General features: G+C 49.4%; 1 protein-coding gene across 3 annotated transcripts in view; it reads left to right on the top strand.

Moving 5' to 3' along the window:
• Nucleotides 1-27732, top strand: part of Gata4 (GATA binding protein 4) — a 73818-nt gene that overhangs the window by 11200 nt on the left and 34886 nt on the right. For 2 of the 3 annotated variants that reach the window (XM_046459309.2, XM_046459307.2), the window contains exons 1-2: nt 16302-16446; nt 20021-21119. In XM_046459309.2, coding sequence (XP_046315265.1) covers nt 20504-21119 — 616 coding nt within the window. In that variant the 5' untranslated portion in view covers nt 16302-16446; nt 20021-20503. Of the gene's footprint in view, nt 1-16301; nt 16447-20020; nt 21120-27732 lie in introns of those variants that run through there. The other variant, XM_046459308.2, reaches the window with a different exon arrangement.

Here is a 27732-nt window from a genome sequence, read left to right as displayed (position 1 = left end):
GCCAGAGGTCACTCCATGAGTTAGTAGAATATGACCAATGTCATTTTTTTAAAAAAAAAAAATTAGTTAAAAAGAACTGCCTACCAAGCCCATTTTTATGGCTTATTTTAAGCAGGTTAATAAGTATACCAGCTTTAAACCCAACTGAGTAAATGCTGACACTAGTTTATAGATTGGGCAGATAAGTAGCAATAAGGAATTATTCTTCTCCCATTTATCATCAGCCTCTCCAAGGTGCAAGTTATAAAGTGAAGCAAACAGCAGTTCAAGTGCCCCTCACACATGTGAAATCAAAAAGGGGGAAAATAAAGTGGTTTACAAAGCCAAACCTTATTATTATTTTTTTAAAAGCCGTGGGTCTAAGTTGCCAAGGCTGGCCCCAAACTTGTGATCCTCCTGCCTTAGTCTTCTGAGTTACTAGGATTATAGGCATGTACCACCATACCTGGCTCAAAACCATACTTTTATGAATCTATGCCTGAGATTTCCTGAGATGTGACAAAGGGAAATATTTGGGAAAATTGTTTGTATTTCACTAATAAGCACATTTCTTATACAGAACTCTATATTTGGTTGATACAAAACTCTATATTTTGATTGATTTGTGTTCAATCACTGATTCATTCCTTTGAGTGAGTATTGAGCACCTACTGTGGGTGGAACACTGTTTAGGGCTCTAGTATTAAACACTATTACAGCTATCAGGAAACTTAAGCTTAATGAGATGAAAAAATAAAACACTGAGCACAGGGACACACAAACACCCATCTCAACCTCATGGGCCTGTGGAATGAGCACTTTGTATCAAACCCTGACCTAGCACATGTCAGGGCACTGGTGGGAGTAGGCAGGAGGGGGCAGCTGGTTGGCCTGGCAGGGGTGGCCACAACAGGAGCACATTGAAATAGCCTTGCCAACACCCTATCCCCAACAAAGCTTCCGAATCAGAATGGGAACGTCAGAGGCAGAAAATGAGACTGTGAATTGATGACCCCAGTTAAAGACCTAATCCCCAAAACTCAGAAGCACAAACAAACTCATAGAAAGATGGATGGGGATGTAGCAGTACTCTAACATACATTGAAAAATGAATAAAACCAACACACAATTTGAGATGTTCTAATGAATTTTCATGTGCCATTCTGAAGTTTATTTCACTTTATTATTATTATTATTATTATTATCATCATCATCATCAAGCCCAGTTTGCCAATGGTGAACCTCAGGCCCAAAGTTCAATGTCAATAACAGAGCAGCTACAAATCCAATAAGTGACTTTGCTCTCCGCTGCCCGGGCAAGAAACTGTGAGACACCACCAGGCTCCATTCACCTCCCCTCCCAGTGGCTGGACTTGTGTCTTATAACATGTAACCACTCATCTCAGGCTCTGGGCCCTGCATTCATAAAATTGACATGTTGTCCAGTGTAAAGAGAACACAAAAGATATTCACTCAATCCTTTACTCAGGGAAATGAGGCTCAGTGAGTTCAAGTGACTTATACATAGGGTGATGATATATTTTATGTGATATTATGAGTGTGTATACATGCCACTAATAATTACTCAGGACAGCCAAGTGTGATGCACAACCAGTACTCCCAGCTGAGGCAGGAAGATCACAAGTTCAAGGCCAGCCTCAGCAACTTAGTGAGACTCTGTCTCAAAATAAAAAGGACTGGAGATGCAGCTCAGTGGTCAAGCACCCCTGTGTTCAATTCCCAGTACCTCATCCCCCCGAAAATAGAATTGCACAGGACAATAGGCATCTACTAGGCCTGTCCTAGGCCAGTCTCAGGCAATCTAGGACATTGGAAAATTCCTCAAGGAGGAAAATGAGAATAAGGACCAAGACCAGATCCCTGTCCATTATACTCCCGCCCCCCAACTTTACTACCTTATTTTCTTTATTTTGAAGACTGGGACACATAGGAGTCCACAGGACAGTTGAGAAGGCACTCGATCTAATATGGGCCTAGTACCCCTTTCGGCTTGGCTTATCCCCTGTCGGAGGAGAGCATGTAATACCTGTGATTCTAAATGTCTGTGACTCCTGACCCTTTATGACGTCCTCAAGCTCCCACCTGCCTCCATTCCTGGCTGAGCCAGGGTCACTGTTCCCCAATGCAAAGGGTGGGAACTAACCCATGTTCCCAGGCTCCCAGGCTCTACCCCAGAGTCCAGGGCTGCCTTATCATAAGTCTTTCACCCTAGTGATTACATCACAGTGAAGAAAGTTTGGCCTTGGGATTCAGATTTATAGATGGAGCTATCAGCTCCTGCAGCAGCGTGTTGAAATGGGGAGCAGGCTATGGCCAGGGGCTCAGCACACCTAGTCCTGGCTGTGCAAATGAATGACTCTGGATAAATCTGTAGTCCTCCCTGGGTCCTAATTGCCTCATCTTCAAAAGGAGTTAGACCAGAATCTTCCAGGTCCTTTGGAAATCCATCAAGCCACACCAATGTCAAAGAAAGACTGTCCCATGACTGATAAGTAGGCCAAAGGTACTGGGGCCACGGTCTCCCTACCAAAAAGGACAGGCTCCAGTGCTGCTGAGGTATCATGTGGCATCTTCTGCACATGAGCCTCTCTGTGCTCACACAGTGGAAGGGACCTTGTCATGTGTGTGTTGGCCACAGCCCTCATCTAACTCCTTAGTTGTGCAGGGCAGGAAGCCATATTATATGAAGACAGGTAGTAAATTCCAATTTCCTGAACTCAACACATTTTCTTAAACAGCTACTACATGTTAGAAACTATGGAAAATACAAATATTTCAACCACAGAATTTTTGCCCTCAAGGAGATTGAAATTTGGAGGAGAGAAGAATGTAGGCATTCAGTCCTGTGGAGAAATTAAACTGAGATATAATATTTTAAAGGCTGTAGGGGCAACCCTTTCCATTGACTGTGGAATGGGTTGAAAGTAGAAGTGTTTTGTTTGTTTGTTTTTTTAAGCATATGTAAACATTTCTTTTTCTTTTCTTTTTTTCTTTCTTTTTGGTTGGGGGGGCGGGTACCAGGAATTGAACTCCAGAGCACTTGGCCATTGAGCCTTACTTTGTATTTTTTATTTAGAGACAGAGTCTCACTGAGTTGCTTAGCACCTTGCTTTTGCTGAGGCTGGCTTTGAACTCCCAATCTTCCTGTCTAAGCCTCCTGGAATTACAGGCCTGTGCCACTGCACCCACTTGACTTCTTTTTTCTTTTAGTAGTGCTGGAAATCTAACCCAGGGCCTCACGTGGTGCTAGGCAAGTGTTCTCCCTCTGAGATACACTCCCTGACTTATCAGTCATGGGGCAGCCTCTCTTTGACATTGATGGGGTGTGCTGGAGTTGCAAGGGCCTGAAGGATTCTGGTCCAGTCCACTCATTTTGTAGATGAGGGAGTTAGGACCCAGAGAGGACTACAGACTTACCCAGAGTCTGTAAGTGTGCTGAGCCCCTGGCCAAGCCTGCTCGCCATCTCAACATGCTGCTGTAGGGACTGACCTCTCCCTCCATAAGGCTCTTGAGTTCTTCCCTTCTCCTTCTCTCATAGTACCAATGCCTCGTGCATGCGTGCGTGTGTGTGTGTGTGTGTGTGTGTGTGTGTCGGGGGGATTTGGTTTTTGAGTTATGAAATCAAACCACTTGAGTTTAAATATTGGCTCTGCCACCTATTAAACTGGACAAGTTATTTTATAACTTGTGCCTGGACAAGTTATTTTAGAACCAGTTTCTTTACCTGTAAAATGGGAAAAATGAGGTGACTGTGAGGATAAATGAGATAATTAGGGCAACATATCTGGCACCATGCCTGGCATATAGTAATGCCCAGTGTTAGCTATTGCTCAGTGTTTGCCTAGTAAATGAATTGAAGTTTTCCTCCAGAGTCTAGTCATTTTATCTTACATATTCAAATAGGCCTCCCATTTTGAGTTCCTCATGGAATATATATTCATTATCTATCTAGGTTGAGTTCAGATGCAGAGGCCGAGAGTTCCCACCCTTCTGTTGTGTGGGACCAGGAATGAACCTGGTAATATGGAACCATTTGACTAACAGAATGGCGCAATTTGGTGAAATCTATTTAGAAAGTTTAAAGTCACAACATGTTGGTGCAGGAAGGGACCTGGGAGATGATTCAGTCTCTTCATTTTATTGACAGAAAACCACAATTTAGAGAAGTGACTCTCATCTGTGGTCATGGCACTCATCAGGTGGCAGCGGCAGAAGCAGAACCAGGGATCCTAAGATCAAGGAGCTGCCCCCAACCTCACTTGCAGCCTAGTCACCTAATAAGCCACATTTGACTCCTGAGGCTCTAGGGTCACAAAACCCTGGGACCCCTCCCTCCCCCCCCTTCCTACTGTGTTCTAGAGGAGACTACTTGTTTCTCCGTTCTTCTGTCACATCCAAGGCAGACACAGGGCTCTTACCTCTCCAGACCTAGCCCTACCCCTTAACTCAAGGTGGGGAAGGGGTGGGGGAAGAAGCAGCAGCATCAATTCTTTCTCTAAAGCTCCCTGTTTCCAGTGATGATTTTCTCCTTTAATTCTCTCTCACTGAAAGTGTTTTGCAAGGAATATGTTCATGATCCTCAAATTATTGTCACCAACAGAGAAGGTGGCTGTGGAAGCTTTCAATAGAAAAGGCAGGTAAGGCAGCTAGGCCACCTTTTCTCCAGCCTGTCAGACCTCAGATAAGAGCCGCTCGGCCTGTTGCTTTCCTGGAGTAATGGGAAGAAAACACGAGGTGAATCCAAGATGGAGGAAATTAAGCAAAAATTAAGCGAAGGGCTGGGAATGAGCTAAACTCATCACATCTTTTCCAACAGGGCAATTAAGAAGTATTCACCATAATAAAGTAACCTTGCTCAATGACACAGTTTGAAGTGTGCAAAGAAGAAAAAAAAAATCCCATGTAGGAACTTACCGTCTTTATACGTAGAAATACCTCTATTTATCTACCTATCTTATCTGCCCCTATATAAAAAGTCGAGGGAGCTCTAAGAGACCATTCACTGGTGTCTGATTTTTCTGCTGTCGCGCGCAGTGTCGGGAACTGCCGTGAAGCTGACCACTCTTCTGAACCGCCTTGAGCCGGACCCTCCTGGCAGCGAAGTCCCCGCCTGGAAGGGCGCAGCGCCTTCACGGGTGGCAGGGACGCCACTCCCGGGCACAGAGGACAGGGCACCCGCGTGCGCCTGGGGACCCTGCAGCGGGGTAAGAGCGGAGATCTGGCGCGCGCGGAGCGGGGCGTGGGGTCGCCGTCCGGGGCTGGGAGGCTGGGAGGCCAGGAGGCCGGGAGGCTGGCGGCGCCGGGACGCACGAGGGGGCGCGGGCGCGCGGGGGCCGGGAAGGAAGCTAGGCCGGCGCACCGGGCGCCAGGCCCCGGAGGCTTCCGCGCCCGCCTCCCTCCGCGGAGCCGGGCCCGGGCGCGCCGCAGGGGCGGGGGCGGCCGGCCGGGGGCTGACCCCGAGCGCCGCCGAGTCTGCGCCCGCCCGCCGCCCCGCGCTCGCCTCCTGCCGCCTCGGGTTACGCGGCGGCCGTCAGCGCGCACCTCATCAATAAGGCCTGACAGGCCGCCGGCTCCGCGGCCATCCATCAAGCCGGGCGGCGCGCGGCGGGCGGGGGCGGGCACGCGGGGCCCGGGAGCCCGCGGCCCCCTTCCCGGCCCGGGCGGCAGCTCAGCCTCGGCAGCGGCAGCGCACCGGCGGCTCCCGGAGGCGCTGCGGAGAGGGGAGCTTCTGCGTTGGTGCTGCAGCCCCTGTTCACCCAGAGCGGGCCCTCAACAGGCCCGCGGAGCTTGAGGCAGCATTTTTCTATTCATCAACTAATATTTGACTTTATTCCACTTCCTAATCGTAGTGTCTTTTAAAGACGTGCTGGTTTGTTTTTAAAGGCACGCAAATGATGTTAGAAATGATCTTGTACAACTCACTTGTTTCACAAATGAGGAAACTGAGGGTCAGGGTGGAGGTCTGGCATGCTTGAGGCCTCACAACCAGGTGGAGACGGAAACTTGCACTGTCCGTGTTTGCACTTGGCTCTCCCCAGTGACGGTGTGCGGTATTTGGCATTAAATGTGTGGAATGGGCGAAGTTGTGTGTGTCCTAGATTCAGTGCATGAGCAGTACAGGGTGGGCACAACCCCTGCCTCCAACTCAGGCCACCTCCAGTGTGTGTGAGTTCCCACCCCAGCGTGCATATGTGCTGTGGTGAGGACAGAGAACGGGAGAGAAGGTAAGAGCGGGGAACCGCTTACACATTTAACGTACTAGTTCCTTGAATTCATTGATTACTTCCTGTCCCACCTACCCTTCCTCTAAGAAGGTGAACGTTAGCATTGTCTCAATTCATGCATGCATATATCCCAGCACTTATTCCTGGTCCTCTTGGCATCTCCTCACTGATAGCAACAGTTTGAAAGTGGAAATGTGAGTTTGTCCTCATGCCTCCAAAGTTTACATGGTACCCAGCACACAGACGCACTCCTGGGCTGGAACTCTTGTAGGGGAATTACAATAATTCAGATTCAGAGGACCCGAGGCAGCAAGAACTCAGAGATCCTGGAGTCCAGCCTCATTCCCTAAGAGGGGGACTGAGACTAAGTGATCTGATTTACCTGAAGCTTTCCTGGGGTAAGGGAGCATGCTGGACTCCCAGGCTCTCCTTCTTGCCCCCAAACTCCCAGACCCTGGCAAGCCACTGAGTCCTGGTTATGGACCCTGCATCCTTCCCACTTCTCTCTTTCTCTTTGCACCTTTTCTTCTTCTGCTGCTTCATTAGCAGGCTCTCCAGGGGTTAGGACAATTGTATCAGAGGAATTGACCAGGCCTAACTGCTTTGTTTCCTACAGGAAACACAATGTGTGGGGTTTGGGTTCGCTTCTGTTGAGGTGTGGTGTTGGTTTTTTAAATTCAAGTGTAAAAGATGAGATTAGAACTAATGATCTGACTGGGGGTGCAGCTGTGTGGCACACTGGGTGGTAGAGTGTTTGCCTGGCATGCTGGAGGCACGTGTTTGGATCCCCAGCACAGAAGAGGGAGGGGGAGGCAGGATGACGGATGGGTCTCTGTTAACTTTAACATGCATTTTTCTTCCATTACCACAGAGGTTTGGCAGAAGTTAGAAACAGTGATATTATCAACAACTATAGGACGTTAGAGAAATGATCCCAGTCTTTCTCTCCCCTCCTCTTTAGTATCAAGAAGGCAAGCCAACCTGTGGCCCAGCTGGTTAGTGGATTTGGGGCTCTCATGTGATGTCCATGAGAAGATAATCTTTGAAATCCAGATATCAACTGTGGATTCATCTGGCACAGAGCACTTTCTTTCTGTCACCTTTACATACAGGGTACCCCACCCATGTGGTCATCATGAGCTGCACCTGAGTATAATGAAAATTGACACAACAATTAGAGCCATAACAGCTTCTTCTGCAAAACCATCATGAAGGTTGCATGGGTGTTGTACTGGCAATATCACTGGTACAGTGTGTCACCAAATGTTTTTTCCTTGGTTCATTCAATCCTACTGTCAGGAGCAAACTTATTCTTCTTTAAAGACTAAGTCTTGGCTTTCTTTTTTTTTAATATTTATTTTTTAGTTTTCGGCGGACACAACATCTTTGTATGTGGTGCTGAGGATCGAACCCGGGCCACACGCATGCCAGGCGAGTGCCCTACCGCTTGAGCCACATCCCCAGCCCCAAGTCTTGGCTTTCACTTACCCATTCTGGGCTAAGTGCCTGGGTCCCCCCCATCTCACCCATTAAGCAGACAGCAGGTTGCCTGGGAACTGGCACAGTCACTGAGAGTGATTTAGCAATTCCTGAGCTTCTGCTGTCTGGCTCCAGGACCCTCAGGATGCCAGACCAGGATAACCTTCACTCTGATGTTACACCCTGCAGTCTACTGTGAAATATGAGCGTGCATGTGTCATACCAGCTGGAGATAGGCACTGGGGCTGTTCCTACGATGGACCATTGTAGCCATTCCTATTAATTTAGGATGAACAATGGGGGAGGACCAACCTTGGAACCTGGATTTTAAAAAAAGAAATGCAAGGCTTTCTTTTAAACATAAATCTCTCTTCTGAAGAAGGGAGTCAAACATGGGCCAGAGTTACAGAGGCTTTCTGAAGACTGAGGCCAGGGGTGAAAAGTGGGGCAGGGGCATCTTATCTTGCTGCAGTAATACTTTTCCCCCCATTTTTACAAAGTTGGATTTATTGAGGCAATTTGCATACTGTAAACTCACTCACAGTTTTATAAGTTTTGAGAAATCATGCAATCACATATCAAAAGAGTCCCAACACTCACCCAGATTTCCTCCCCTTATGCTCAGCTGCCCCCCATTCCTTGTCTTTGGCAGTCTCTGGCCTATTTTTCATCTCTGTGTTTTTTGCTTTCTTCAGAATGTCATGAATTTGGGGCTGGGATGTGGCTCAAGCGGTAGCGCGCTCGCCTGGCATGCGTGCGGCCCGGGTTCGATCCTCAGCACCACATACAAACAAAGATGTTGTGTCCGCCAAATACTAAAAAATAAATATTAAAAAATTCTCTCTCTCTCTACCTCTATCTCTCTCACTCTCTCTTAAAAAAAAAAAAAGAATGTCATGAATTTTTCTTTTCTTTTTTCTTTTTTTTTTTTTTTGTGTGTGTAGGCTTTTGCTTCTTCTTCCCCATGGCTGAATGCACAAGAGAGCCATTCGTGTCCTTGGGTGAATTTGTAGCATACTCCTGTTTGTGGCCTAATACTTTTCCATCATGTACATGGAACTCAGTTTGTTCATCTGCTTCCCACTCGAGGATCATTTGTGTGGAACCACTTTGGGGCACTTATGAACTAAGCTGAACTTTTTGAAGATACCAGCAATACTCCTGTATATTAAAACACAGCTTATCTTCACCTCTTCCTATCCTGAGCATATTGCAAATGATACATAAGCTGGCCATGTCTAAAGAATAAGTCACAATCCCCGACAAAGATAGCACAGACCCTGACAAAGGTAGTTCTCAGAAGTGGTGGGGGTGGGGGGAAGAGAGACAGACAGACAGACAGACACACTATGAATCCAGAGCTTTTAAAGTGGAGTGAAGACAAACTGTTAGTATGGATACTGAACAACTGAAGCCCTACACAGGGATTCACTCCTGTGAGAGGGTGAGGCAGAAAGATTGCAAACTTAGGCCAGCCTCAGCAAGTTAGCCAGGCCCCCCCCTCCAACACTGAAAAGGGCTCAATGAAAAGGCACCACTGGGTTACACACACATACACACACACACACACACACACACACGCATACAATTGACTTTTTTTTTTTTGTCCTGGGGATGGAACTTGTGTCCTTGTGCAGGCTAGGCAAGTGCTACCACTGAACACACCCCCAGCCCTATTATTTTACTCTGAGACATGGTCTTGCTAAATTGCCCAGGCTGGCCTTGAACTTGTGATCCTCCTCTGATTCCCAAGTAGCTGGGATTAGAGACAGGCACCACCGCACCAGGCAGGAATTGATCACTCTGACAGATAAGGACAGCAAGCCCTTCACTTCACCTGTTCTGAGCCCCTCCCTCAGGAGGAGAGGGCCAGCTGCTGGAAGCAGGCTTCCCCCTGAGACTTCAGGGGCCGAGTGCCCACCTGGTCCCTGAGGTAACCGTGTGAAAGGGGGGAGGTAGGAGGTGCTGGGACAGGCGTTCTAGTTTGGGAAGTGAAATCCTGAGGGCTCCCTTGGTGCGGGTCATCGGGTTTGTCCCTTTAGCTCCCTGCCACTTGGCGATTTGTGGAGCCTTAGCACCTCTGCTTTAGAGGAGACGGGACTGCGGAAGAAGGCTCCGTCCATCACACTTACGGCCACCTGGTGAATGTAGCGAAAAGCTGAATCAGCCGCAAGGAAGTGGGGTGTGAGGAGCTTCCGTCTTTTTATTCACTCAGTTCAGGGTATAGTAAGTGCACAATGGACGAAAAAGGGCCGTCTGACTGCCCACTCCGTGCACCCGTCGTTGTTTCTAGAAACAGTTGTTCCCAGCAGTACTTGCCTGCAGGCTGCGGCCCCGGGGGGAGCAAGCGGGCAGCCCGCTCCGAGGGCACCTGCTGTACTTGGCATGGTAGGGGTGTCGCCCGAGGAACTGTGCTATCTAGGGACAGGGAGGCCCAGGCCTGTCTGAAGTGGGTCCTCGCCAGCGAGCCCAGCAGGACCTCCAGCGCCGTCCCCTCCCCTGGCTCTCGGTGGCCGCTGGGCGCGACGTTTCTGGGGCGAGACGCTGTTTTCGCACAGGGGCTTTGCGCTTCCTTGACACTTTCCTGTCTCCAGCTCGGCCGCGCCAGGTCGCGGCGCCTGCCTGGGCGTCTTCCTCAGCTCCGGGTCACCTAGGGCTCCGGGGCGGCGAGGCCGAGGGTGCCGGGCCGCTGGGCGTACCCGTCACCTTGGGGGTGGTGGGGGCCCTCTGTCCCAGAGCTGGCGCTGGGAACGTCAGGTCCCGGGCCGGGCAGCCCCTGAGGTGTGCGTCGGGGTCGGCGACCATTATCTTCGGTGGGCGCCGGTCCCGGTCTCTGTCGCCGCGACTCTGAACTCCGAACTCGCCTTCTCTCCCAGGATCTCTGCGTCTGTCTCCTTTCTCTCTCCTCTTGCAGTCTCTCCCATTTCTCTGTTTGTCTTTGTTTTCTCTATAGCACTTTTCACCACTTAACTCTGGATGTATTTGACATTTATTGTCATTTTCCTTTTGGAATGCAAGCTCCCTGAGGACAGAATTTTTCTCAAGTTTCAGTGCTTTATAGCCACACCTGAAGTGTTCCTAATACCGGATAGTGCTCAGGAAATATAGAACGACCAGGCTGGCAGCACAGCCTGTGATCCCAGTGATTTAGGAGGCTGAGGCAGGAGGGTTGCAAGTTCAAGGCCAGCCTCAGCAATTTAGTGAGACCCTGTCTCCAAATGAACAAATGGATCCCTGTCTCTCCAGCATTCTTGGTTCTGTCTCACTGCCCCTAACCCTCTAGACTTTTCTCTCTACTCTGGTTATCGTGGGTCTGCCCTACATCTTTCTTCCTTTTTTCTCCTTCTTGTGGTTTCTACTCTACACCCACCCACCACCACCACCACCCAGGCCATTCTCTCTGACTTTGTTGCTCACTCCTTCCAGGATTTATGGGTGGGAGTTCTCTTGATGTCACAGATGGTGGACTTCGGTGACCTTTATCATCTACATCCCTGGGAGCTCTGCTGCCTCTCTTGACAATAGCTATTGCCTCAGCAAATTTGGTTCCTGAGCTGGACTTGACTTCCAAAATCCTAAATGTGCTCAGAAATCCTTTCTTCCTGCAGACCCGAGACACCAGAATTTCCTTAGGAGCAGTCAAAATTTTGGCTGGCAATTTGTAGGTAGGGATGCAACCAGGACTGGGTTTCTCTCTCCCTCTCTGTCCTGGGTCCCTGACTCTACTCAGCAAAGTCAGTGAGGCTGCACACCTTCAGGCTTAGCCCTTCAAGAGGATCTTCCCGTTCTCCTTCTCCCAGCATCTAGAGGGATGTTATTAGCAACCCCGTTGTAAACTTAATTATTCAACAACATTTATTGAGCACCTACTGTGCCAGTCATGGTTACTGCCATCAGAGCTTACTACCTTCTGGACTATGATAGGGACAACCCACCACCGATAAATGATAACTTCAGGGAACAAAAACTACCCAACTAGGAATAGAACATATGTTTTATGTAATCTAAGAAAATTAAAGGTGCTCTTGGTCTCAGCTCAATGCTGTCAGGACTGCAACTTCAAAATTTTGACTGGGAAGGAGAGAGGACCCACAAATTAAATGATGGGGGCCCAGGTCCTGGAAGGCGGAGCTTTGGTCCTGGAAGAGAAGGACCCCTATGGACAGCTTAAAGAGCCTGAAGGGCATGGGCAATTGGGCAGTGGACTAGGTTTCTTCTTCCTCTAGCTGCTATTTTCTCAAAGTCCTTCCATAAGGACAGCCAGTCATTTTGGAAGCTGGAAGAAAGGGCATAAGGGACAGGTCAGCGTGGCTTGGACTTGGACTTGAGGGCACTACACCTGGTTTCAGTCCTGGTCCTTGCTGCCTGGGGATTTGAAGAGCACCCTCCCCGTTGAAAAAAGGCTTTGGTATCCTTCCAGAGTTTAGCAGAATGTTCAGAGACTGCTTTTCACTTTTTCTTTCCCTTTCCATGGTCTCAGATTAAGAGACACATCCCATTTTATTTTAAATTGATTTTAATTTTTTATATGCTCATTAAATGAAATTTAGAAAATTTAAAAAGAGTTACAGAAAGTATTCCACGGTAGAAAGCTGATATCAAATAGGAAAAAAAAAACAAAAAAACAATACCTAATACTCGGGATCTAGGTTTCAAATTTGCTTCCACCTGGGCTTTGCCACCACGGATTGGTACCTTAACTTCTCTGGGCCTCCCGATTCTAAGATAAGGATGATAACACTTTCCCTCCTCTTCGTCTGGCAATATTGTTGTTTCCTAAAGAAAAATGGGATTGGAGAATGAACTGTATGTAATCTGGAAGTGACTATAAAATATGAGGAAGTGAGCCACAAACTCGGGTCCACAGGCCGGAAGGCATTTGCGAGGTCTGTGGGGAAAGCGTGGCTTCGCTCCGCAACTCCGAACAGTATTAAAGCAGACAATCAAAAGGCGTCGTTTCTTCTAGGTCTCGCCTCTCTTCCAGAACTCAAGGGTGCAGACGCGGTTCCGGGTGGACCGGACCGGGGTCTCTAGGTCCACCCTTCTTTGCCCAAGAATGTCAGTTTTCTGAGGCACCGGGTTCAGAAAGGAAAGAGGCCCTGCCGCTTAATTCGTTCTTCATTTTTTGCATTAGCCAGGTCGGGCCCTGCTCTGCACCTAGGTTCTTCGCGCCCCGCCCCGGGGGGCTGATGCAGGGTGCTGGGCGGCTGGGTGGATGTAGCAGACGGTAGTAGCTACCTGGATAAACGTGCTCGCAGCGCCAGGCCGGGCCAGAGACCTGTGAGGGTACAGAACGCGGCATTCGTTCAGCGCGGGCCACTTTTGCACGTCGGATCCGGAGTCTTTGTGCACTGGTTTCGCAGAGGCGCATCTACATCTCAGAGGAATTCGTTCCACAGGACAAGGGTTGACTTCTGCAGTTCCCTCTCCGGTCTCTTTCTCTGGGGCGGGAGGGCGGGATGTTCTCATTTCCCATTACAAGACGCTGGAGACCTCCGGGGCCCTAGATTTCTTTTTTCTCTGGGTGCGCTGACCTGGTAAATTTATTCTCCGGGGGTGCTGAGAAGCCTCCGCAACCCGGTTGGAAAAGGCGGTTGTGGCCTCTGAAGTTGCTCCTGGCAAACCTGTGTCTCCCACCCGGAACTCGCCGGGAGACCCTCGCCGATCTCTCTGAGAAGTCCAGCGTCCTGTTTACTTATTTGGTTTTTGGAGGGTATAAGAATTTAGACTCCTCTGCACGTCATGTTCAAGCTCAAATTTTGTCTCTACTAAGCCATGGATCGGCTCTGGTCCCAGGAGCTTTTAAGGAACAGGGTTTGCAGTTTATTTTTGTGTCCCGGATAAATTGTTTTTTAAAGAGTACAATAAAACTAAGTCATTCTTATTTGTCAAAAGCCTCATGATTTGACACTGCTAGGTCATTAAACATTGGCCTTAGTAAAAAGAGGTTAAAGAAAAAAGAGAGACTGAAGGTGAGCACAGTGTTCACTTCTCCCCATTGACTGTGGGAAAGGGAAAGAGGACGTGAGTGGACTTGAGCCATCCTCCCCAGGCTGGGCCAGGCCAGGAACATCCTCCTTAAAAATAGCCTAGAGCCTGAACCTCGGAGCACCCAGCCCCCTGCCCCCGCCCCACAGCGGCCTCCTGAGCTCCAGAAGCCTGGGAACCTAAAGAAGCAGCCGATAAACCTCCGGCAGCCCGCCCGCTAGGCCTTGAAATGCCCCCAGCTCCTGGCAACGCGCACTGGGTCGCCCCGGCTCCCTCTTCGCCGGAGGGAGGCAAAGAGGGAAGGAGCAAGGAAAAACAAAATACCCCAAAGAACAGCATTTGCCAACAAGCTCTGGGGCGTATTGAGCCCAGACATTCGGAGAGAAATGTGGGGCGCTGGTTCCAGAGGAAAAAAAAAGCCTCTGCCCCAGGCTCCTTCCAGAGGCAAAGAACATTCGCGGCCACGAACTCCCGGTTTCCAGTCCATCAGTTGACTGCCCGCGGGAAACGTGGTCCAGGGCCTGGCCAGGACCTGCGTCCAGGGAATTCGTGATAAGCAAGCGCTTAGCCAAAGCACCGCACATCGCGCGGAGGCCCATCCTGAACTACGTGAAAGAATCCGGAGTGGGGGGCTTGGGTCCTCATCTATAGGGAGGATTCTCGCGGGTGTTCCGGGAGACACAGAGCCATAAGCCCCTGGTTGGTTGCAAAGAAAATCTGTTCCCAAGCTCGGCCATTTTCGCCTTCTTAAGGTCGCGCGAGTGGGATCTAGGGTATAGCCCAAGCCACAGATAGCCGCGGAGGAGACAGAGACCTGGCCAGGTACTGGTTCGCCCGAGTGCATACTTTCAGTTCTCCAGAAAGCCTTCGAAGTTCCCTTGTGCAAAGTTTTGGCTTGGTCCTGCTCTCGCTCGCCCCAACGGAGATGAGGACCCGATTTAAATAGGCAGGGATGATACCCTTCTCTCCGCTTTGTCTGAGGTACCCAGGTCGGGGTGTGCCCAAAGAGACTGCTGTTCCCCAGTGCCGGCTCCAGGGATACCCAGGACACCCCCACTCTTAAGTTATCAGGCGCAGAAGCACTGGCTGGGACTTGGGGGAGCGGGAGAAGGAACTCTAAGCGCGCCGCCCCCAGCTTCCTGGGCGCACGGGGGCGGAAGCTGGCGACCGCCCGCGGGACGTCGTCCGTAAGTCCCCCTTCGGCTTCTCGGCGCCCCCTTGGTCTCAATTTTCTCTCCTCTGCTAGGGCCGCCCTGAACCTCTGCATCTCTCATACAAGGAAGAGAATTCCCCGCGCAGCCGCGCTCAATTCTTCCTCTGGGATTTTCCTGAGAATCCCCAGGAGTTGGCCACGGTCCCATGGAGGGCGGGGGGCGGTTTCCTTCCACTCAGCCCCGCATCCTAGCCTGACTCTCAATGCTTGAGTTGCCCTCCCTCGGGCCGGATTCCACGACCAATTTCCAACTGCGGAAGCGCGTGTCAGCCCCAGTCTCGGCTCCGCGCAGCGCACTTTCTTGCAGGGTGGTGTCCCAGCTCCCTCCAGATCCCTCTGCGCTGGTACGAGAAACCTGGGCCGGGGGAGGGGGGTGCGGCCTTTAGATGGGGGGGAAAAAAAACAAAACCGTTTAACCCAAAGCGTGAGAGCCACGGCCGGCTGTTATCTGGGGCTGAAGGCTGCGGTAATCGATGGGTTATTTTTACGCGGTAATAGGGCCTGTGATTGCTCTATTAACCTTTAGACCTGTCTGAGGGACTCTCCGGCTCACAGTCCCGCTGCGCCAGGGCCTGCAGGCACTGACGCCGACTCCAAACTCAAGTCTGACACCCTCCCCGCCCCCACTCCAGAGAGGAGACTCCAGCCCCTAGCACGCTGGGAAGAGCCTAGCACGCGGGGAAGCTCGCCTGGATCGCCGAGTTCCCAGCCCCCACCACGTCCCTTAGATTGGTGCAGCGGCCGCTGCAGGCTGCTAAGAAAATAGGGAGAGATCAGAAGCGAAAAGGCCGCCGGTGGGAAGCGTCGCCGGGAAGGGGTGCAGTTTTGCACAAGTACATAAAACAAGGCTCACGCCTTGCAGTCTCCCCGGGCTGCTGGGAAGGCAAAAGGGAGGCTTTGGTCTCCACACTCTAATTTTAGAGACCAGTCCGGAACTTGATGTCTCCTCAGTTTCTCTGGAGTCCGGGGATGAGAAGTTTTCCAGTACTCGGTCCCAGAAATCTGCGGCCAGCCGGACACCCCTAGGTGGCCCAGAGCCCTAGGAAAGATCCGGCGTCGAGGCGGAGAGGTCACCTTCCCCTCTTTTAGCCCCGCCTCTCGCCCACCGCGGCTGGTAGAGGACGACTGCAGGTTGGAGGTAAAGAGGTAACTCGTTAATAAAGCCGGTCCTGGGCAAAACAGCAAACTGTATCGACCTTAGCTTGGGCGGTGGCCAAAGCCCGGCGCCCTGGCAGTGGCCCTCGGGCGCTTTCCACAGAGATCCCTGCGCCTGGACTTTGCCTGCTGGGGGAGCTTTTTTGAGCTGCCTCCCGGCGCCCAGCGGAGGTACAGCAGAGGCACCCCTCCCCCCGTCCTGGCACGTGACTGCTACCGGCCAGTCAGCGCCCGCTAGCCCAGCGCAGGGGCAAGCGGAACGGCGCTGGGAGCTGAGCTAATAGCTGCCGGAGGCACAGTGGCCGCCAGAGGCTCCGCCGCCGCTGCAGCTCCGGGGGCGCCCGGGGAGCGCGAGCCCGCTCTTCAGGAAGCTCGAGGCTCGGCAGGTAGGGTTTTTCTCCCTCCTCTTTGCTGGTCCCCGTCCTTCGCGGAACTCGGAGCTCCTCCGTCCTGGTTTGCCTGGGAACAGAGAGGTCTCCAGGAGGTGGAAAGGAGTCATGGGTCACTCCCTCTCCCAAAGTGCTCAAAGCTTTCTCTGCTTTTGACTTAGGCATGGCAACTCTTTATCAAAGTAAGACCGGGGGCCAAGCGGAAAGAGAGGTTGAAAGGCGTTGGGATTCTTTTTGTGTGAACTTGAACACTTAGTCCGCCCCTGCGTGCACTCTCTCCAGTCCTCTCTGGCATCTCACAGACCGGGCCTGGGTGGTGATGGTGGCCGTAGAAAATAACCCTGACCGACCGATTAGGGACAGGCCTCACAGCAGCTCGCACACGGAGGGTGTAGACCCAGGGGTGTCGTCCGCCGGCGACAACGGGACTCGGCGTAGTAGTGAGAGGCAGCGCAGCGGGGGCCGGGGGGCGCTGGAGGCACTCAGAGGTCCGGCCGGACTTTTATGCCCTTTAAGGCCAGCTTCCTCCCCTTCTTTACGGGGGTCTGGGGAGCCAAATGCCCCGCAGAAAGCCAACAACCCACCCACCCTACTGCTTCTGGGTGGAACGCGTGGAGAGCCGGAACCCGGGCAGTGACGTTCCTCCGCCTGCCACCGCAGGCTCCCCGGATCCACCTTAGGTCGGTCGGCTTTGGCCTGAGAGTGGGGGGCGGTTACCCTTGGGAGAGGGACTCCGGGGTAGTGAACTGCCACCAGTTTGAGGGGAAGAGAGGCCTTTCATTGAGGGGAAGAGGATGGCGAGGGAGTCGTGGCGGATGGCAGTCCCGGAGCTGCTTGGCCCGCGCTGTTGGGCAGGTTGGGGAAGACCTCAGGGAAGCATTTCCTGTGCTTCTCGGAGAGGGAAGGCAGACAGAGTAGGTTTCCAGAGTCAAAAGAAAGAAAAGCTTCAATGGGTTGCCGGGGTAATGCCCCCCATACTTCTGAGTCTCCTTATCCCGGATTTCGGCAGGTTTGGTTACTGGTGGCCAGTGAGGACGCTCCTGGGTGACAGTTTTCTGCGCGGTAGGCCGAGAGCGGGTGCGAGCTCAGTCCTGTAAAAGGTCGTGAGCATTCAGGCGCTTGCAATTTTCTCACTTTGAAAAGATAGTTCAGAAAAGGGCCGTCGGTTAAATCATGAAAGGAAGAAGTATTTCCTTTGGGCCTGAGAACTTGAGGTGAATTGGGATGAGTGATCAGGAGGGGGAAAACTGGGGCACGGGCCACACTCTTTTGCCAGTCTCAGGAGCTCGCTGGGCTTGTCTGCGGTAGGCAGGACCAAGGCTCAATTACAGAAACAAGCAAGCCTCTTAAGGGTATAGTTTCTTAACTTTCCAGAATGATATAGAGGGGTAATTTCTCCATCTTCTGTGATTCCAGTTATCCAACTTCGAGGTAATATATCAGCCACTTGGAAAGGCAGAGAACGTACTAAAAAGACAAATGTTAGATTTGTAACATTTCTAGCATTTATATTTTAAAGTTTTAAATTTCGCACCTATATACTGCAAGTTGGATTGCAAAATTCTGAATTTCCTTCCTTTTTTGCAGCTTTATGAGAAAAGAAAATTTACAACGTTACATTTTAGAATTACAAGACTTGAGTTTTACAGAAAATGCAACTAAATAGGTCAACTATTTGATATAAAAGTTAAATATTGGATATTTTATTAAGGGAAACCTATTTATTTACTTATCGAAGCCCAGAGACTACTAGGAGGTATTAATTTTTTGCTTTTGTTTTCAAAAATAAATGTTGGTGACCTCAGTTCAATTTTTTTGTATCCATCTTCTAACTAAACTTGATGGAAGGAAATGTGCACCAAACCAATAGTTTATTGTGTATTTTGAAAGCAAATAAAAAAAGCCATTTAGCAGTTACCATGTGTCTAAGTAATTCAGTGCCATTAATTTTATTATTGTTACTAGTGATGTTGAAAAAATGGTAGAAAGTATTATATAATTAAGTGTAGTAAAAATTCCACTTTTAGAATTTTTACAATAATAAAGGTAATCATTTATTGTGGCATATATTATGTCTCAGATGCTTTTTATAGTATATTAAAAATCTGTAATAATAGCCAACAGTTATATAGAACTTTCTGTGTGCCTGTTGTAAGACCTTATTATAAATACTTTATGTGTATTCATTTATAATTCATGCTCTTAATTCTCACATTGGCTGTAGGAGACAGAAGCCTTTAATATTTGTACTTTGTAGGTGAGGAACTGAGGCACAGAGAAGTTAAGTGATTCATCTAAAAGTTATTAATTTACTAAGTGACAGAGCCTAGATTTAATACATGGTTCAGTTAATATCCTTGTAAGTCTGCTGTTGCAATAAAAAGAAACTACTGTGAGAAGCAGCTGTCTTTTCTGGAGGAGAGAAATGTGGGTGTCTTGGACGGGTTCAAGCTCTTGGAGCCTTATGGACACCCCCCCATGCCCTCTAATTGTACTTTGATCTTAGATGAGTTTCAAAATTTTTCAATGCTTCCTTTCCCTCTTTTGTAAAATGAGGGAAGACCCCTTGACTTAGGGTGCAGGATCTGGGAAAAGGACCTGGGGCAAACAGGTGCTTCAGAAAGTGGAGTTCTATGTTTTTAGGAAGAAGAAAAAACAAAAATCTCTGGCATTATGAACACAGGATGCTAGGAAGCATACAGTCAAACTCTATGAACTGTGCTTTTACCAAGCAGTCTCACTGGTGTGCTGATTCTGCATATGGGTGGACCTGTGATTCCACAGGGAAAAAAACAAACAAAAACTGTCCAGTGAATTAGAATGGTTCACTGAGTTGTTCTGTAAAGTGATCTTGTACATTTCTTCTACTCTTTTGGTCCCCATATGCAATCTGTAAAATGTCTAAAATATAACTGTTTGCTATAAACACGTAGCTAGTCTGATTTGACATCCACACGGTATAGTGTATGGATAAGGGGTTTCATGATCCTTTTTAGAGATTTTGCAGACACCGTTGCTCATTTATAAACATTGAGACTCTACCTCTAGCCTTTTTGTTTTTAAGATTGCAAACAAAACTTTCTTAGGTTACTGGTTTTTATAAAGATTGTCATTGTTTCCCCTCTGACAATCTAAAAGTTCTTGGCCACGTTTGCTCAAGGAGAAATGGGGGGGAGGGGAGGGAGAGTTCTTGGGTCCCAGGCATCCCCCTAATCTGAAACTCTCGAATTCATAAAATATTGTAGCAAAAATATGCTTTGAAGAATAAGGTAAAATTAAAGTCCTTCCTAATAAGCGATCAAAAATAAACGACCTAGATCACAATCAAACTGGTCTAGATCCTACATGTCCAAGACCCCACTTCCACAGGGCACCCTACCAGAGGCTTGCGATACCCCACCGCTGGGGCAAAACAAAGGCGGCGGCTGTCCTCGGAACCGCGCGGCCTAGGAAGCCGAGCCTGAGTCGGGCATTTAGTTTGCAGGGCAGGAGAACCAACCAAGCTTGGGGACGGTGACCTCTGAAAGCTCTGGATGAACCTCTTTTTCTCATTTTGTCGTTCTTCCTTTAGGACCCTGGCTGCAGCAAGGCGAAGGAGTCCTCTAGGCCTTCGGAACTGGAGGCTTCCGACTGGCGCTGCGGGTGTTCTGGAGGCAGTGCACAGCGACCCGCGCAGGACCAAGACCTCTGGACGTGGCAAGTGGGTTACCCGAAGGCGGGTGCCCCCACACCAGCGCCCAGGCACCACCTTGCGTTTTGTGCCGCCCTGAGCGCTCCAGACCTCCAGGCCCTGGGCGGAGAGGCCCCTCCTGCACCACCTTCCGGAACCACCAAAACTGCAATTTCGATTTTCCTGAGTAAACAGGAGCCCAGAGCCTTTGCTCGATGCTGGATTTAATATGCAGACCTCTTTGAGGGCCTTGGTCTTTTTCCCTTTGGTTTTTAATCATTTTTGTGACAGTCCCTCACACGTGCATTACTAGTCTCGTGGTCTTCTCTCCCCGCGCGGCTCTTTGACCAGCGAGGAGGGCGACGCGAAGAGCTCCCGGGGGCGATGTACCAGAGCCTGGCCATGGCCGCCAACCACGGGCCGCCGCCGGGGGCCTACGAGGCGGGCGGCCCCGGCGCCTTCATGCACGGCGCGGGCGCTGCGTCCTCGCCGGTCTACGTGCCCACGCCACGGGTGCCTTCCTCGGTGCTGGGCCTGTCCTACCTCCAGGGTGGTGGCGGGGGTGCTGCCACCGGAGCCGCCTCGGGCGGCAGCTCGGGCGCGGCCCCGTCGGGTGCCGCTCCTGGGACACAGCAGGGCAGCCCAGGCTGGAGCCAGGCGGGAGCCGAGGGAGCCGCCTACACCCCGCCACCGGTGTCCCCGCGCTTCTCCTTCCCGGGGACCACAGGGTCCCTGGCGGCCGCCGCCGCCGCCGCCGCCGCCCGGGAAGCCGCGGCCTACGGCAGTGGCGGCGGGGCGGCGGGCGCGGGCCTGGCCGGCCGCGAGCAGTACGGGCGCGCGGGCTTCGCGGGCTCCTACTCCAGCCCCTACCCGGCCTACATGGCCGACGTGGGCGCGTCCTGGGCCGCGGCCGCCGCCGCCTCCGCCGGCCCCTTCGACAGTCCGGTCCTGCACAGCCTGCCCGGGCGGGCCAACCCCGCCGCCCGACACCCCAATCTCGGTGAGTACTGCGGGAGGACCCCGAAAGGGGGCCGGCATCAGGCTGGCTGTCTCCAACCCTCCTGGGGCTGGAGATTTAAAGTGTTGGGTGGGGGAGGGTGCTTGATGCCATCGAGTTTCCAACGTAAGCAAACTGGAAGACATGCTGGTGGCGATGGGCTGCAGGGCGGTAACCAAAAAAAAAAAAAAAAAAAAATGAAGCGGAGACAAGCCCAGACCCAGAGTCCGTCCGGCTCCCAGCCCGGGGATCCTGGGAGGACGGCGCTGGCGACCCCGCGGGGTTTCTGCTCCGGTTTCCTCCCCACCCTCCTCAGCCGCCTCAGTGGAGCCCTGATTACACTGGCTTGGACCTGAGATCCAGGCCATTTGGCAGCCCAGTTGGAGGATCCCTCCAGGTGGCAGATGATTTTCCCGTGTGTGGAGGGGTGGGTTTCACGCCGGAAACAGGAGGGACCAGCAAAGGAGACCGCCTGGGGGTGGATTGAACTGGGGTCTGCGCTGGGTGGGTCTTCTGGGCGCTGTGTGGTCCCGTAGTCCCAGGTCCGCAGGGCTGGGATGGGGCCAGACACCTCCGGTTCTTTATATTTTCCGGGTTAAATAGAGACTTTGCAGCTGCTTCCACACCTTGAACCTCCTCTTCCCGCTTTTAGGCAGGGCTTAGAAATCATGATGGACGCAATTCAGACCTGGGAGGGACTGCAATCAGCCCCACTTCCCGGATTTGTAGATGAATGAATTGATCTCTCGGCCTGGCACTTCGGCTGAGAGAGACAGGGAAGTGGCAACCACTAATTCAAAATGCAAACGACCTCTGGTCTGAGGAATTTCAAGGAGGACTGGAGGATCGGGTTTGAATTGAGTTGGCTCTTTGGAGGGAGGGGAAGACCAGAGAGAAACAAAGTTAACATTTATTGACTACCTACTAAGTGCTAAACCCTTTGCTTTTGTTCTGGCTTTGAAGAGTAAAGTCTGCCTCTCCCTGTTTCCAGCATTGAACTGGCTCCTGTAGGGACACTGGCTTTGAAGACCTTTTAAATTATTCTCTGACCCTGGGTGGTTGGGGTAGCTCTCTGGGAGTGGGGGTAGGTACCCAAATACACATCCCAGGTAAACTGATTAACCAAGGACATGGCACCGGGGCTGGGGGTTGGGACCACAGCTCCCTGCGTCCCCCTTCCCCACACTGGGAAACCAGATGGCACCCCTGGGGGGGAGGAGGGGCCCGCACCAATCTCTGCGGGTGGACCTTTGAGATAGTGTGTAGCAGAGTCTCCATATAATGGTGGCTGGAGGGGGGTGTGTAGGGCGCTTCCGCCCTGCGTTCTTATTCTCTGGGGTCTCTTCTGAACCCCTTCTGGGGCCTCTGGTTTAAAATAGGATTTAAAATAGGGAGGAATGGCCCCCACAGTCTTCAGGGTGGCACTGGGCGTTTCCTTTGGAACCCCTGTAGTCTTGGAGTGAGAATTTGGTATTTGCTTAAGAAAAAGAAGGAAGATGCAAATCTAAAGACCAGGAGATCTTGGGGACCTCCGAGTTACAGCCTCAGCAGTAGTTACAACACAAAGCGACACTGTGTGAGTGCTCACTGTGGGTATTTGGATTTCACCTTGCAAGCACTCCGCACAGGGAGGTACTGAAGTCCTGGTTCCCCAAATTCCAGGGTCAACAGTGGGAGCTAACCTTTGAGGAGCATCTAGCCAGGACTGCTCCTGGCTCTGGCTCAGCTCCACCCCACCCTTCTTTCAGGAAGCCCCTGGGTTTTCTTTCCTGCCACAGCCAAGAGTTTTAAGTGGTCAAGTTATGAAGGTGCTACGTTGTCTCTGAAGGAAGGCCAGGCATGTCGGGTTGTTGGCGCTGAGACCTTCAGCATGTTCTGCTGGTGGGCGGGGCTTACATAAAAGCATCATTTCCACCAAAAGCAGTGGCCCCTCCCACCCCTTCCCCTGATGGAGAGTGAGCCTAGGGGCCTGGGCCTAACACATGCTGGAGGAGCTCTCCACCCCAGCTACTCCCCCAGATTCTGTCTCTGTGTGGGGGCGCGTGCTGGGGGCGGGCGTCAAACCTGGGGCCTCCTGCTCGCTAGGCAAGCACTTTAACCCTGAGCCATATCCCCAGTCCCTTAACGTGTTCTTCCCTCACAAGGTCCTTTGGTCAATGCCTGGTAGCTTAGGTGGCCAACTCCGGTGATGGGAGGAGGAGAATGGTGTCCATGCTGCTTGCTGAGAGCTCGGTGGGGAGCTAGTGACCACCCACCTCTGAGGTGGCAGTACAGTGCGCTGGAAAGAGCACAGGTGCCTGAAGTTGGGCAGACCTAGTCTGGGTTCCAGGTGCCCCATGTGATCTCAATCTACCTCTTTTTTTGTAAAATGGGATCATCACGACTACTTTTAATGTTGTCTTAATTAGATAAGGTGACACTTGTGATGTATAGTATTTGGCTTTGTCCCTTCACAAATCATGACATTTTATTAAACACACTCACTGTTATGTACAGTGACCAATTTTTCTGTTTTTTTTTTGCCCCCCTGGACTGAGGAGATTCCCGGAACTTTTAGTGCTGACCTGAACAGTCTCCAGTGAATAGGATGGTTGGTCATAAGTAGACATGAAATAGGTAAATGACTCCCCGACCTGGTCTAGGGGAATTAGCTGGGAACAAAGAAGAGAAAGCAGAGAAGGTTCTTCCCTCCTTGTGAGTGTCTAGAAGTCTTCACCTAAGTGGTGCCATCTGCACTGGGCCTTTTTTTTCTTTTTTAGTTGTAGACCAACACAATACCTTTATTTATTTATTTATCTACCTATGTTGTTATTTATGTGGTGCTGAGCTTCGAACCTAGTGCCTCACACGGACTAGGCAAGCGCTTTACCACTGAGCTGCAACCCCAGCCCTGCACTGGGTATTGAAGGAGTTGGCCGAGAAAAGAACCTGCAGTTAAAACAAAAACAAAATGAAAGAAAGAAAAAAAAGAAGATATGTCCTCACTTATCAATATACTGTGTAGTGCCATGAAATAATGCAACATGGCCCGCCTTTTGCTTAAAAATGTATTTATGAACACAAGTAAAACCACAAAGACTAATTCAATGAGGAGAAATAAGACTACACCTTTATTTTTCTGTGAAGTGTTACCTGCTTTGGTATTAATAGTTAACGTCTTGCCAGAGTTCTTACATTGGTTATTGGAATAAGACAAAAATCAAGATGATAAAAGGCAACAGGGCTATCTGTAAAGCCCTGCACTTAGGTTGGAAGAAATTATTCTGCCCTGACTAATGTATGTGGACTTTAACTCATTCCAAGTTCAATATGAGCAATGACCCTGAAACAATTATTGAAATCCATTAATTAGGCACATAAGTGGAGTTCTGTGACCTTCCTGAGGGCAGGTGTGGAATCTTACTCATATTTAAGTGCCTGGCACATGCTGGGCACTTGACAAATATTTGAGTAGAGATCTGGGAGATATTGCCCCAGTCTCTACCCTGCCCTGGTCGAACTACAGGGAATGGCTGCTTGAGTCCTTTAAGAGGCAAACTGAGAGCCTCGGGGGAGCTTGGGCAGGATGGAGAGAGTCCTGGAAACCTTGGGGAACTGCTGGAGGAAGCAGGGCTTTCAAAGTCTACTGTCTCTTGGGACGCTGTGGGTGAGTAGATACTAGGTCTCAGAACACTGTTGCCCATCACTGTAGTCCTGGAAATGCATCCTGGACACTGGCGGTGTTTGCAGGGAGGATGCATGGTCACATGCCAGTGGAAACACGCAGTCTGTTTTTGCATTTCAAGGGCTGGGATCCGTGTGTGTTGCATAACAGTGGCAGGAGGATTAAATAACCAGTTGTGGTGGTCACACTGGTATATACATTTGGCAAAACTCATGGAAATACAGTCTTAAAATAGTGTATGTACATTACTCCACGGTACAGTTGATGCTCTCAATGAATTAATGTGTGTGTATATTTGAGACTGAAAAGGAGACTGATATGGAAATTATATGTAAATATGCCTTGAAGGATATAGTGTGGTGGTAGGTGTTCCTGGAAAGGCTAAATAATGTATTTTACTAAGCAATATTAATTCTTTTGTGTCATGGAGAAACAAGCAATTATAATATTCTCAAAGGACCTCAAAAATTTTGAATCATTTGAAAGCTCCATGAAAATAACAATGAAATACAGGTGCGCCAATTTCTTTTAAAAGTTTTGTTCCATTAGGTGCAGGGTGGGGCACTCAAGGTGCTCCAAGAGTTTGTTTATGGCGGAGATCTGTGGAAAATGCTGTAGTGTATTTTGGACCTCTGGGGGATTGCTTATCAATTAAGCCAGTTGCTTTCAGAGCCAGTTCATTTATTTTGTGAGACCAACTCTGAAGTAGCCTGTTTGACTAGAGAACAATTTGTCAGTCTTCAGGAAAACCGAAGTTGTTTAACTTTCCGGTTACCACCCTGAGCAGGTCAGTCAGAGTTGGAACTGGTCTGTGGTGCTAAGTAGAGAACCAATTCAATAAGGAAGGTGTGTTGGGGCCGCCTGGGGCATGTCACTACCCCCAGTGAGACCTGTCACTGCCCAATTGTGTCCTATCACAAGGTCGGCCACATTTGCTAGGCACTTTCTAAGCACTCAGGTGGAATGATGCACAGGACACAGTTGTAGATAACATTTTCTTCTGTATCCCCCCTATATTTTTTTTCTGTCTTAAATGTACTAAGAAAACAAATATACTCTAAGGTGTGGGGAAACAGGAACTCTGATACCTGGCTGGCAGTGTAAATTGGTACAACCTTTATGGAGGTCCCTGGTGGTATCAGTCAAGTTACAAAGTCGATAGCCTTGACATAGATTTTTTTTTTTTTTTTTTTTTTTGCACCAGGGATTAAATTCAAGAGCACTAAACCACTGAGCCATATTCCCCTTTTTTTGTATTTTATTTGGAGACAGGGTCTCAATGAGTTGTTTAGCACCTTGCTTTTTGCTGAGACTCATGATCCTCCTGCCTCAGCCTCCCAAGCTGCTAGGATTACAGGCGAGCACCATGCCCAGTTTGACATAGAAATTTTGACTTCTAGGAAGAAATTTCGTTCTACAAATAAGCAGCACATATTCATTTCATTACTGTTCATAATAAAAAAAAGTTGGAAATAACCTAAATGCACATAATTAGGGGACTGTTTGTATATATGTGGTACACATGAACCATAAGTGTCATGTAGGCATAAATAATCATGAAGGTCATTAAGGAAGTCGGTAGGATTTTAATAGTGTATAGAGCACCATACTCTGTATAAAAAAGAAGAATAGATTGTTTTCACTTGAAAATACACAAGATATTCTAGAGATCATTTGTAAAGAATTTGAAGTATGAATTTGTGGCTTTGGTGGACTGTGGGGAGGATGAGGATGGGTGAGGGATGAGGCTGGGAAAGGACATTCACATTTGTGCCTTGGAACTTTAAAAAGATTGTAATCATTTTAGCTATTTTTGTACTCATTTATGTGCTTCATTATTAATTTAGTAAATAAGAATACATTTAAAATACAGAGAAGTTAAAATTAGATTGGCTTAAAAATTTTTAATTATATTTATGTGTACAGTTCAGTGGTGTTAAGTATATTCATATTGCTGTGTTAACAGATCTTCAGAACTTTTTTATCTTTCAAAACTGAAACTTAATACTCATTAAAAAATAGCTCCCAACTGGGCATGGTGCTGCATGCCTTTAATCCCAGCTACTTAGGAGACTGAGGCAGGAGCATGGCAAATTTGAGGCCAGCTTGAACAACTTAGTGAGACCCTGTCTTAAAATAAACAAACAAAAATAAAAAGGTCAGGGGATGTAGCTCAGTGGTAGAGCTCCCCTAGGTCAATCTCTAATACCTCAGAAAAAGAAAAAAATCATTCCCGATTTCTTCCAGGCCCTCAGTTCCTAGAAACTCCCATTCTGCTCTCTGTCTGTATGCAGTTGATTAGCTACTTCATGTACATGAAATCATACAGCATTTGTTCTTCTGTGTTTCAATTAACAGAATGTCTTCAAAGCTTATCTACACTGTAGTATGTGCCAATTTTCTCTTTAAGGCTGAATCTATTTCACTGTAGTATAGAGCACATTTTGTTTGCACATTCATGCATAGGTGGACTCTTGAGCTGCTTCACCTCTTGCTCTTGCGAACAATACTGCATATATACATGGGTATGGAGGTACCTTTAGAGTTTGTTTTGTTTTTGGTAGTGGGGGTTGAATGCAGAAGTGCTTTACTGCTGAGCTACATCCCTGTCCTTTTAATTTTTTATTTTGAAGCAGGGATTCACAAAGTTTCTGAGGCAGGCCTCAAACTTGCAATCTTCCTTCCTCAGCCTCCTGAGCTGCTGGGATTACAGGTGTGCTCCACTGCACTGGTCTGAACCTTTGGAATTTTGAAGGATGTGAATGTTATTACCTACTTTTGAACACTTATTAAGCCAATTAAGTTTTCAAAAACAGGCCTATATTATTCATGAATCTACTTCCTGATAGTCTGTCTCCTGGTTTTTGTTTTTTTAAAGAATTTTCTATGTAGTGTTTATGGATACACAGGAAAAGTGCTTTAAGACATAGATTGATGTTTATTGAATTTTTT

Source organism: Marmota monax, unplaced genomic scaffold (genome assembly GCF_021218885.2).
Source record: "Marmota monax isolate L192 unplaced genomic scaffold, Marmota_monax_Labrador192_F-V1.1 WCK01_AAM20220418_F8-fsc00288, whole genome shotgun sequence".
Classification (NCBI taxonomy): Eukaryota; Metazoa; Chordata; class Mammalia; order Rodentia; family Sciuridae; genus Marmota; species Marmota monax.
The sequence above is the reverse complement of the archived record's forward strand: the minus strand, read 5'-3'. Positions and strand labels throughout refer to the sequence as shown.